The 13,395-nt window shown below is 35.9% G+C and overlaps 1 protein-coding gene across 1 annotated transcript in view; it reads left to right on the forward strand.

Moving 5' to 3' along the window:
* Positions 1–13,395, forward strand: part of LOC134841405 (NPC intracellular cholesterol transporter 1-like) — a 36,806-nt gene that overhangs the window by 2,507 nt on the left and 20,904 nt on the right. Inside the window, exons 3-4 of the mRNA XM_063857375.1 lie at positions 3,304–3,469; positions 6,632–6,774. Coding sequence (XP_063713445.1) covers positions 3,304–3,469; positions 6,632–6,774 — 309 coding nt within the window. The remainder of the gene's footprint in view (positions 1–3,303; positions 3,470–6,631; positions 6,775–13,395) is intronic.

Consider the following 13,395-nt stretch of genomic DNA (forward strand, 5'->3'; position numbering starts at 1 on the left):
AGCTATGAAAAAACAGGATAATTTTCGAAGATCTTTTGCTTGATGGGGATGTTTAAAGTTATAAACTTTTGTAAATTGATTCACAAAATAGGCGAGCACGTTTTGTGGGGGGGTTTGGATTTTCAAAAAATTTTCGAAACTTTGTCGACCTTTTTTTGATTTTCCGAGCTCTCCTTGAGCAACAAAAAGTCCATGTTTTGACCAAAATTTCTGCACAAAACTTGAAAAATTAACTCATAACACTTTAATTTGTGAATTGGGTAAGCTGAAAATATCGAAGAATCAATTAGGATCGAAGAATCAATTTGAAACTGTGTTATTGTAAAATTTAAAGCTCTAGTCGGCTCCAAAAAAAAACAAGACTGCTCGTATCAGGGCGAAGCCCTGAATGTTCCGACTGCCTATTAAGGTTTATGGAGCAGTAATATCAATAAAAACTAAAAGTAATATAACACAATAATTTTTTTTTCTTCAAAAATTTGAAGTTTTTTATAAAAATCATCCCCCCACACGCCATATAAAGTACAAAAGGATAGATTTCGCTACTTGTAACAAATCAATTATGGCAAATAAGCTTCGTTGAATCAATTTGGAACAATTTTTAAGACGGATTAACTCTCCGCTTACGCGTTAATAGCGCGAAATATATCGCGCGTTAATTGTCCCAAATTGGCCAAAATGGCAATTTTTAAACCCCCATAACTTTACGAAAAATGATCACAGGTGAAATATCTTTTCAAATTTGAGCTCAGGACAACAATACCTTTCGAATGATATAAAATAACTCCGTCAAAAATTGCTAGTTAAAAAGTCGAAATTTGTCTGAAGAAAAAAAACCCACCCGAGCACAAATATTCCGTTACTTTCGTATCGAAAGTCGGAACAATTATTGCGAACACACTTTTGCCTGCAATTATTCAGCAAAACAGTTTCGTAAATTTTTTCTTACGGCTTTGAAAAAATGGACGGAATATTTAGACCAATTAGGGCCTGTGCAGTTTTTGTTCAGACCAATTGTGATTTTTAATCATCTGATAAAAATCTTTGCATAGAGCTCAAATTAAAACTATATGATAATTTGTGATGTAATAAGACTTTGAACAAGGGCAGTTTGACTGTGTGGGGATAAACAAGTGCGCTCAATTTTCAATTTTTAAATCAAAATGCGTAGCAGAGGCAGCAAAAAAAACCGCTCGTATATCGGACCAAAGCGCTGAAAGTTCCGAGTGCCGTCTAATACATATCGAATAGTTTTTGGGGAAAATATTGAAAAACAATAATGTTTGGACAATATAAAATATCAAGAATGAAGGTTTGAGTCGTACGAAATTATTACAACCGATTAGCTATCCTCACTTCATATTAACACGATTTCGTTGTGCGGGTTAATTCGCCACGAATAATTAACTCGCGTTACGCTTTCAATATTATGAAGAAAATCTTCAAAGCGCTTATAAATTATCCCAGATCATCGCCATATTGGCAATTTCCAAACCTCCAAATTTTTGCAAAAAGAACGTTGGAAGTAAAATATATCCTTAAATCGAATTTCAGAGAGTCATTATTTTCAATGGGGCAAATAAAACTTTGTTAAAACTATGATTTCGATTGCCGTAAAGTGACTGAAGGTACGCTCGTTCATAGAAACAAGACTGCTCGTATATCAAAGCAAAGCCCTGAATGATCCAACTTTCCCATATCGAATTTTTTTCCGGAAAATAAAATATTGACAAACTTTAAATTTTCGACAATAGCAAATGTCAAGTGAGAAATTTTGAATCTTACGAAACTGATACTACCGATTACCTAGCCTCAATTCAATTTGGAACAATTTTGTTGTGCGGAATAATTCACCATGCATAAGAAATTCGCTTTACGCTTTCACGGTGATAGATAAAATCCTCAAAGCGCACATAAAATAGTCCAGAGTATACCCAAAATATATTGGCCATTTTCAAACTCCCAAAATGTTGCAAAAAAGATCGGAAGTAAAATGTTTTTAAATTTGATATCGGATTGTCGATATCTTCATTTGGGCATAATTTTTTTTGTTAAAAACTATTATTTTGATCACCGAAAACTGACTGAATAAAAGAGAACCACACCAAGCTTAAATATTCCGTTTTGTTCGAAAATTGGAACAACAACGTTTCGATTTGTGCCAAATAAGTCTCTGTGTAGTTTACATTGAGTGTGGGGAAACTAATTCAAAAATATTCACTTTTCTTTTTTTGCCTGCATTTTAAAATATATGCAGAAAGTTTGCTCAAAAGAGATAAAAGCGCAGCTCAAAATTTCTGGTCGACTTTTCTTTTTTGTTCCGACTCTTCTAACGAAAGTAATGGAATGTTTGTGCTCGGGGTGGTTTTTTTCTTCAGAAAAATTGCGACTTTTTAATTGGCCATTTTTGATGAAATTTTTTTGAATAAAGGTATTGTTTCCTGAGCTTAAATTTGAAGAGGTAATTCATCTGTGATCATTTTTTGTTTAGCTATTGGGGTTTGAAGGTTGCCATTTTGGCCAATTTGGGATAATTAATGAGCGATGTTTTTCGCGTTAATAATGCGTGAGCGGAGATTTAAATCGTCTTAAAAATCGTTCCAAATTGGTTGAAGGAAGATTATTTGGCAAAAATTCTTGTTACTGTGAGCGAATTTATCACTTTGTACTTTATGTGTGGGGGGATAATTTTTGCAAAAAGAATCTCAAATTAAAAAAAGTTCATTGTATTCTTATTATATTTAATTTTTTCATGTTATTACTGCTCCATAGACCTTAAAAAGGCAGTCGGAACATTCAGAGCTTCACCCTGATACGAGCAGTCTTGTTATACGTTTATCATACAAAAGTAACAATTTTTGTTAAACATTCAAGTCTAATTGAAGAGAATTCGAATCCAATTATTACCAAGTCTTTGGAAAATGGCCCGATGTTGGCGCAAATCAGTGGTGGGAGGCGTGGTAATTTTGGGCGTCAAAAAAACTCGTAAGTAGTACCAAATAAGGACGACTTGCCTATTGAGGGGGTCAAATCTCTATACTATTTGCCTGGTTAGTGGGTCAAAGCTGTAATCAATTTGGCTGGTGAGCGGGTCATATCGCCCGACTCCTGCCTACATACGCTACTGGCCACATGAATCAAAATCTTTCACGCTCAATTCATCCGTTAATTCCTTGTAGTCGAAAGGATGCTGTTGAAAATGCTCAGCTGCCTCAGATAATCCAGATTTCTTCAAAAATCGGAACGGTCGAAGAGACCTTCAACAAAGCTGAAAGTAATATTCGGTTTGGTTGTTGTTTGCAGGGCAGTTGCGGACTACAGGCGGTCCACTGACTGGTTCCCTGGCTACCAGAGGATAGCACAGGTCATAGTAGTGGCCACAGATGTGCTGGACTCCGCCATACTCACAGAAGCACTCACTCTAGATGAGAAGATCAAAGCCATAACTGTGCAGAGCGGAAATCAAAATGTGAGTAAAGTGATTAAGTTGAATCAAACGTAAATTTAAAAACGTTTAAATATGTTTGCGATACGCCAGTGAACATTTGTGTAAGTCAGCCATTTTGTTCTGAAAATTGACCCGCAAACGAAATAGTGTACTTTACCGTATTTGTAGCGTTTTTTGCCTTTTCGTAAAGGCAGGCTTAAAAGAAAAATTTTCTTTTGATCTTTTTTTGACAAATAAATTGATCATTTCTGGCTTACAACTTTTCCCGGCTGTATCAAACTCCCAAGGATGGACGAAACTTTTTGAACGATTCATTGAAAAGTAAATTTTTGCCTTTTTTTGTATGACCCAGAACAGTAAGCATAAAGTTTAATCAACTAAAATACTTTTCAGATACCCTTTTCTTCCGTGTTTTCCTCATTTCCGCTGCCAAAGCGAATTAGGTAAATCCGCAGAGAGTGTTCTTTTGAGACCTTACAAGATTTATGAGATGGTATTTTTCAGGACGGTAACATCCAATCGACATGGCTTAAACAGTAGGTTTACCAAAAAATTACATTCAACTGATCAATTTTCACTTATCGGTCTTTGACGCTGAGGTCTATTATTCCGGTGGACAATCTCGATAATCCTCCCTTCTTAAGAAACGGGAAGAGATATGTTAAGTTCATCAAATCAATCAATTTTAGATCAACCAGAGTGCAGCAACCTATATTGCTTATTCGCCATTTTTGTTGAGAAGGAGGTTCTTTACTAGAAACAATAGCGAAGCTATTGTTAATTAGATACGATTTTGTCACGTGTAGCGTTCAATCAAGTATTTTAGGACTGATCAACTGAATGATCGGTTACATGGCAAAAATCCATTACCTTAAGATCCCAGTAAAAAAATACGTCGTTCTACAATCGCCCACAACTTAAAATACTATAATAAAAAACAAAGTAAACGAAATTATCAACAAGTTGAATATAAAGGCGGTTTACTAAACAAGCAAAAAGAATGCCAGTGAAAATGAAAAAAACGGCAAAAAATACGCTGCATACTTTCGAACACAAATTACGTTGCTAATCACATGGCCTTCAAAATTAAACTCAAATTTCAAAACAGACTAGATTACAACTGAACTTGAAAAAATTGTTCCAATTAGACAAAAACAGCTTTACCAAAAATGTTCAAATTGTTTCGACAAATCAATTGGTTACAAAAAGATTAGGTCTTACAAAAATCACAAAAATTTTGAAATCTTTTTCACTGCAAATCAATTGTCGTTCCATTGATTAGAAAAATTGTTTCTCATTTTTGATCAAATTTTTTGCTAGACGCAACACTCAAAGGGCCATCAGAGCCTGCACTCAAAGTAGCGTCCCGTAAATAAGTACAATTAATCTTGGATTAAACTGCTACAGACTGCATTTTTGTTGCGTTTCGGGGTTTTTGGAGGTTGGATGGAAACATTATTAAACAAGTTGATCAAACAAAATTAATATAAAGGTAAAATAGCTGAAGGTAAAACGTATTTTAATTAGTTATATGAGCAAATGAACGAATATAAGATAATATGTTTCAGTCTTTGTGCCAACTAGTTATCTGTTTAACTTTGTCAATCAAATTGCGGTACTTTTTCCGAAATAGGTTGATAGTAACGCTGGATTTTTTCAAGCTGTTCAATTGTTGATTGCAGGAATATAGTTGAATTGTCTCAGTAAAGGTATATATTGAAGGAACAAACAAAAAAAGCGAAAACACCTAGATCCCGTTTTTCAATTCTGGCACAAAATAAAGAGTAGGAATCACTTTCAGCGCTAAGACTAGCTCGATGTTCGATTTGAGTGTCCTCTAAAGTCCAAAACAGAATTTTTTGCATATAGCTCTGACAGAGATGAAACAAACATTCTTTGATATCAGTTCAGTAATGAGACACAAAAAAATTCAACGCCGCAATTTCAAAGTTAACTCGAATTTTTTCCGGTGTTACGTCATTGCTAAGTAATTTAATTGCGGTTAGAAAGCCGACACATGTTGTTATTTTTTTTATTGCTGAGCAGGGCGTAGCGCAAGGTAGAAGAAATCCACCAATCTGAGTGTACACAGAGCAGGTAAAACTGGGTGGGACAAAATTTGAAATTATTGTTCACAATCCAGGTTCTTTCGAACACTTTGAGTGAGTGGAGGCTCTCAATATCGCCAAAAATAAATATGCGTTCCGCCTTCCGTTTTCGGGCACCAAAAAAAATTGTAAACAAAAAATCCGATATTACAGGGATACGGCATCTGTTGCATTAGTGGGCAGGGATGACTTTTGATTACTTCTGTTAAGAGATCTCGTTATTGCCGACCGGGATGTTAAGGACATTTTGGTTGCATTGTCGTCCTGCACCATTTGTAAACTTTTTGCGTTGATCTGGATTTAATTAATTTCTGAAAGTTCTGATTGTGTTCTTCATTAGTTGAACTAATAGTCGAGCTTCTGAGCTTCCGGCGTTGAACTTGTGGCAATGCATGTTGCTGTTCGAGCGAGATTAGATCTACCCCACATGCTGCAGCTGAAGTGTGTTGACTTTTTTTGCGCTTCTTTCAGGTATTCATGGCCGTCAAGAACACTAACTATTTGGCTTTTTTGTGATGTTCCTTCAATAAAAACAATTCATTTTCAGATTTTCAATAAGTTGAAAAAGGAGATAATGAATGCAACTTCAGGATCGTATTAACATTGATTTTAATACAAGCTGGTGGTATGTTAATCCTAAGAATGAGTTCAACACAAATTTTGCTATTGTAATTTTGCTTCGTTTATTATTAGCATGAACCTAATTGAGGCGAGGCATCATTGCTCTAGATTTACGTATAATTACACTTTGATGATGTCTTTTGTTATTAATTCAAAGGATTTTTATAATTGGCATAGGGTAATATGGTATGGGCGATTTTAATAAATGATATTTTTTGGTAAGGTATCTTTTACCATGGGGGCTTTTGGTGTAGTATCTTTTGTCCTGACAGCGAATGTTCATACAAAACTAAATAAAACAGCAAATTGCAGCTGACTATTAGCAAAAAGAAATCTGTTTACTTTGCGAAACTTCTGATAAACTCTTAGAATTTGTGATCTGTGTGCTCTGTTTTACTCAAATGCTTGCAAATGGCACTGTTGGCTTTAAAATATTTATTCACTTTGCTTTCAGTTGACGTGGGATGATACGTGTAAGAAGACGGGACCCTACTGTCTACATAATTCAGTGCTGGAGGTATGGTCTTACGATCGAACCACTATCCAGGCACTCACTAAAACTACCATCGAGACGGATATCGACACCATCACTACAAGGTACAACCCTAGTCGAGGCCCCGCTTAAAAACCGCTCAAGATTTGAACGGTTTGAGCGGTTTTTTAGACGATTGCGCTCAAACCGCTCAAAATATTCGAAAGAAACCATCAGACCGTTCGAAGCTGCTAAAATTCTAGCAAGAATCGCTCAAACCGCTAAATCTGTAAAACTTTGATCTTCTAACCTTCCGTAATACCAAAATAAAAACTAAAAACCAACCTAACATGTTTTAGGGTCCAAAACGCAGTCGTCAAGGTTCTTAACGTTTTCTAAAAACTCAAAAACCGCTCAAAAACCGTCAATCAACTCGGGAATTCATTATTAGCGTCATTCAGTAGTAACTCAGCTTATTTGCTATTTGGTTACTCCTTTTGATGAATTCAGTAGCGCGCATACAGTCAGCATGGTCGGGAAGGTCCTATCTATTTCTTCTGAAAAATTGATCAAAAACTTGATTCCACGAGAATTCTTTTTGACTTGAAACTACGCGTTGCAAAAACACACCAAGGCCAACTATCAATTGATAATATTTGTAGTTCGTTTTTAGATAAGTGAGCCCAAAAGTATTGGTTCTTCTTTTTTTCTGATTTGGGACTTGAAATTTTCTGAAAATGAATTTTTTTAAACAAAATAAATCATGTTTATTTGCAATACAAAGTCTTTAAGAGATTGTTTTTGCTATTTTTCTATATCTATGAAAGGTATGGGCCATAGTATGTCATTGGTCAAGCTAGCAATTTGTAGCAACTCGGGTAAATATCTCCAGGTTTTTTAGTGGCTGAAAATTTCAGCCTTCTGAGCTCAAGTTAGAGTTTTGGCTGTGTTGCGACTTAGTTTCTGTTTGCGTTAAGTTTCCAGTTTTTGGCTGAGTTTATGTTTCAACCAAAATGTTTCCAACTTTGGCTTAAGTCGATTTATCCACAATAGAAAGGACCAACATACGAGGTGCTCAGTTTTTCATGGAGAGCCGTTGTTGTGCCTGGTAATGAATGGAATTTTCTGTTCACATTTTTTGGTTGTTTTTCTGGACAGGGGAATGTTGTGTAACCCTCATAAAATGAGAACGGATGATAGTGGGCCTCGAATCGCCGCTTTCCTCCTTCCAATAGATACCCTTTAATTTTAATAGCAAGTTTCAACGCGCGCGGGTATGAATTCTTGAAGATTTTTTATGGCGAGGCTCAAAACGTTCTTTCTCCACGTGGGAAAAAAACAAACCAGCATACACGCTGTTTTCGCGGAGAACAGTTGTTGTGCTCTGGGTTTTGAATTCTCATTTCTAAAGGCAACAATTCGCAGCCCATAAAGGTCAAACCAAAAACATTGCATGCACTTCTAAAACGGCATAATAGCCGTTCTCGTTTAAGAGCTAATAAATCATGATTGTCGATTTCCTTCCTCTGAATATATGGTCTTGAAAATATATTTATTAGGAGTTCCGTTTTAGAAAATAAGTTACCAGATTACGTTTGTTTCCATAGGAGTGAGCTTATACAATGTCCACGGTGGTAAGAAGTCTAGAGCTAGCAAAAAATCAAACGATATTACTCATTTTTTGATATCCGTTTGGTCTAGTCATCCATGTTTGCTTCTGACTGACGTTTTCGCCTCAAATTAGATTTGAAACAATATTTGCTTTTAATAAAACTCAACGCTGGTATTCGCTTAAAAAAGCAATTTTTTCTCACGTATCCATTTTCGAAGGTTTCAAATGCCATTATTAGCTCCGTTCCATTATTGTTTTTTAAAATATAAAAGTCCTACAAGATTACCTCGGGGAGTTAGGTGTTAAAAGGCGGTTGTTTAAGTTTTGACCAAAAAATTGAGTTTTTTGAGTGCCTGCATCCATCTCAGCTCAAATATATAAAGGTGCGGTAAGAAAGTACCGAAGGGATGCCCTTTGGCCGGGATACCTTTTGCCACTTAGAACTTCGAAAAAGTGGTTAAAAATTGATGAGTTTTGGCGGCGATATGGCCTAAAATTTTTTAAGATATCACGAAAGCTGGTTATTAAACTTTTCCCCTCAATTGAGCTGAATAAAGCCATCATCTGGTGTATTTCGCACCTGAAAACTTAAGTATGGGAATTCCCCAATTATTACAATTGTTAGCGAAGCTGCGAGTGCATTGGTATGTTCTACCAAGTTAATATTTGACTAATTGGCCCGAAATCAAACTGATTTTAATTTTAAAAACTATTTAGACAACGTTGCGCAGCCTGCCTCATCATATGAGTAAAGCTGTGGAGTTGTTATTTTTGATAATCCAATCCTTTATTGACAGATTAGTTGTCAAGAACCATATCTATTGATCGAATCCCAGTTAGTTTCTTTTCTACAAAAATCAAGCTCGTAAAAGTTAGTTTCAAACATATCAACTATTTGAGGGAGATCCTCCAAAAAATCTACAAAAGAAACCATTTTGGATTAAAAGTTTTACCTTTGTAGTACTATTCTACCAGCATTAGACCATCGTGGTTCTCTTGAGGCTGCAGGAACATCTGGGACTCAAATTATAAGTTTTTCACAATGAACTCATTTCTTTTCAAAAATCAACTAGTATAATCAGCAATATTCAAACCGATAATTTAGAAACCTCGGATTGATCATGAGTAAACTAAATTTTGAGCGATTTTTGATCATTGCTTATAAATTTCACGGCTTTTTTGTAAAAAGTTTTTTTACTTGTGCCACAGGAAAATTGTTTTGGGTAAGTTTGTGACACCTAGGCCATTTTGATTGACATTTGAAAAAAAATGATTAGGAAATTTTTAGGCAAGCAACTTGCATTCAAGAACAGCAATAGTTGGCGCGTATCAGTCGAAAAAGGGCGTTGTGCAGTATACAGCATAAAAAACTTCCATTTGATGCTCATTCCAACAGTTAAAACATGTTCGTATCAGGGCCAAGCGCTGAATATCCCAATGCTTTCTAAGATCACGTCCCACTCTTTCAACTGTCATTATTAAATCCCTATGTTCCCTAACCTCCTTTTTATAACACCGTAACAAAATAACCCCACATCAAAATAACCCCCTTTTATTACCAATAATTTGTTTCAAATTAAACCTTTTTACAGCGAGAGTAGTATTCCAATTACGGGTACAAATTGAGGTCAGAAAAGCTATTCTTAATTCACTTCATGCGTTTAGTCACTCAAAAATAACTGCATTTCGATTAGCTAAAGAAATAATCCCTATTTCATGCGTTTAAAACAGAGATAAACTACATGGTGAGAACAAAAGGCAAAAAAGGACGTTTGTCAGCTGTATTTAGAAAAATCAAGCTTCCTTACTCTTTTACTATTGTTATACCATTAAATGCTATAATATTTGAAGCTTCCTTCCATTTTACCTTATCTACGAAGGACAAACAAATACTAGTAGTACCAGGCCACGAGTTTCATCTTAAACGCAAAACTCTTAATTGTCGAGCAACAGTAATTACAGATGGCGGCAGTTTTTTTTTGAAATGAGGGGTGAACTTAATTACAACTTTTCTACGGAAAAATTTGATGCTCGACTATTTTTTCAAAACATCAAGGATTTGAGCAATAGTAATACCCAAGGTCGCAGTCGCAACCTTAATTCAGCCCGTTACAGACGACATTGCCCCTCAACTAGCCCAAGCAACTAAGAAAATAGTTCGAACTGCAGAACGAGTCAGCATGCAACGAAAATAAGAAAACAGGTTTTATCAGTCTCTCCAGCAACCATAATTTTCACTATGGAATCAAAGGCATGCGGCATCATCCGGTTTGGCCAGAACAACAAATGCTGTAGAGGGCTGGCATTGTGGCATAAAATGGACCAATTTCATTAGATTGCATCCCTGCTTATTTCAATACCCAAAAAACCGAGACAAGACTGTTCGTATAAGGGCGGAGCCTCGAATATCCAATTGCTCTCTAATTCATCTAAAGTAGTTTTTGGCTCAGAACTGTTTGCTAGCATTAACTAGCAGATAGTGTTGAACAATTTATGGAGCACCAGAAAAAGTAGTACTTTGAGTTAGCGAACAAAAGGCGTTCGCCAATACTCTTCAGACTCTCGGTAATACTGCTGGGTTTATCATAGATTACAAAAGAAGGTAATAATTTATTTACAAAAAAATGTATAAAAGCACACTTTCGGTAACTGAAAATAAAGTTTCTGATAAAAGAAGTTTACCCTTTATGCCGGCTTTACCTAGTTGCATTTATGAGATGAATATTTTTGGTCATGATTTTTCTAACTTCAAATTTTGAGAAATTTTGTGTTATTTTTTTTCCTCAAAATTTTAATATTCTAATAATATTTACAAAATTGAAAAAAGTCGATCAAAGTTGTTAAAACTTCTTAGTTGTTTCAATTTGCTGCGATGAGTTGATAGTGATTTAATACAAGTTTGTTTCCCCTATGCTCAATGTTTGATGCTGAACCACTTGCGAATACTATCGCTTCGTTTTGTAGAAGTCACTTTCGGCTGAGCTGTCTGTCGGCACATGGCAATCACTTGAATCGACACTCCCACACAAATTGAGAGGGCTCCAAGACACGAGAACACATTCGGTTTTTCGTCCAGCAGAAAGACCTGTAACAAGGCTGCGGCACTTTATTTTTCAACTCAGTTTTTGCTGAATCCAAATTAAATTTCATCTTTAGTAAAATTTCACGTTCACGAATTTTTCTTGCGCTCTCCTTTTTTAAACTTGGCATCTATTGGCACCAGCGACGCTTTAGAATAATTGAAGCTCAAAAGTTTGCAAAAAAAAACCAAACGGGTAATTTTTTTGAGCAGTGAAGGGCAGAATACCTGAAGGAATTTCCCGCTATTTTTTTCTAAATCCTCAGCTGGTTCTAGTCAGTTTTGGAATTTGGATGAAAAAACAAAAGCCTTGCCTGCAGTAAGTAACTCATGACGATAGAGATAAGTCGTAACAGTTGCATGATGGAAGGAAGAGATAGTTGGGATCCGATTATTGAGCTGAGAGAGTAAAAAGGCCAAAGAAGACAGGACAGGGAACAGATCAGTCTAATTGCATAGCAAAACGGGATCGTCAATATACTTTTGGTAAAGTTAAAAAGTAGAAGCGGTACAGCATTTTACTCTGCATTGGGTTTAAGTGGATCGAAATTAAGTCGATCAAAACGATGGTTACAGAAACAGCAGTGATATGAAGTTGTTTGAACACTTGGAAAAGAATAAATAGACTTAACGCGGCAATGAATTTTTGTCTAAAAGAGTATAGATTTTTTCCCCAGTTATCAACGTTTTTTTTTCATGTGTAAGAAATCCAAAAGATTACTTTTTCGATCAATGAATTTTGCTTATTTAGTTTATTACGGACGGATTTTCCTGATCTAATCACGATGAAAAAATAAGGTTTTATAAGCGCTATGAATTATGATTTTGTACAGAGTTTTTTGTGACTCGGTCTTGGATCCTTTTTTCTCTCTTTGCATTTAAGACCAATAACTCATACCTTTGGAACATCTTCCGGTGCAAATAACGACTCAAAAAAGTTTCTGAGCTTTTAGAGCTCGGTGTTATCTCAGGTTCATTTGTGGTACCTTTTTTTGCGTGAAAAAACATGCCCGAATCCTAAGTCATGTCCACTGAAGTACCCGGTTGAGGCGATTCATAACTCATAGTTCAGTTAAGCGGCAAGTATTTGATTGATTTTTTAGAGAGACTTTATCAGCTTTATAAATTTAATTTTGACGATCCTTGTCGACGGCAGGCACTGTGATAAGGCTATTCCATTTAAGGCAATATTAACAAAACTAGAGGCTAACGATCCAAGAGAAAAGGCCAACCAATGAAACTCGATCGGATATGTTTTCATAAATTGCAAATTGAGATAGAACAATGCAAAGCTAACTCCCGAACAAGAGGCAAAAAACACACCAACAAGAGTTGCGAATACTGAAGTTTTCACGTTTTGCACAAAGTTTTCGGGCTGCGAAAAAAATATAAGCCCGCTTAAGCTAACTCCAGCGGCAAGACATGTCAAAGGTCGCGGTACCTTTTTTAGTTTAACACTTTCGACCGCGATTGTTGTGACGAAAAAACTGATATTGCAAATAGCATAAACATCCGAATAGGGTAAAAGGTCGAAAGATCTGAAAAAGCAAAACTGCGCTACTCCATTAACTATTGTCCCATTGAGAGCCGACCTAAGAAGCTTTCGGAAATTGTGAGCTGAAAGTTGTGAGCTTTTGTTGTTCTTTAGAAGGCCTACACAAGATAAAAGCACCGACGAAACAGCAAAGCAGAAGTTGATTTCGATCCCTCTAAGCCGAGATACTTTGGCTATGGTTCCACATAGCACCGTGATAAAACTTCCGGCAAAGCTGGCAAAAAATACCTTCAGTACGCTTTTCCGGTCCAGCATTTTTCTAATTCTCAGTGTCGTTCTAAATTAATTTAGTTTCAGTAATTGTAAGGTAGTAGTTGACAAAAAGGTAAAACAATTATCGCATAATTAACTTGTACCTGGTAAGAAAGGAGATAATTAATTTCGATGGTATAAATATTGGTAAGCAAGAGCTCGCAAGCTCGACCTTAAGCTAAGCAATTGACTCTAACGATTGTGACGATATGATATCACGGGTCAAACAAGTTTAATTTAGGGTGTGT

Source organism: Symsagittifera roscoffensis, chromosome 3, assembly GCF_963678635.1.
Source record: "Symsagittifera roscoffensis chromosome 3, txSymRosc1.1, whole genome shotgun sequence".
Lineage (NCBI taxonomy): Eukaryota > Metazoa > Xenacoelomorpha > Acoela > Convolutidae > Symsagittifera > Symsagittifera roscoffensis.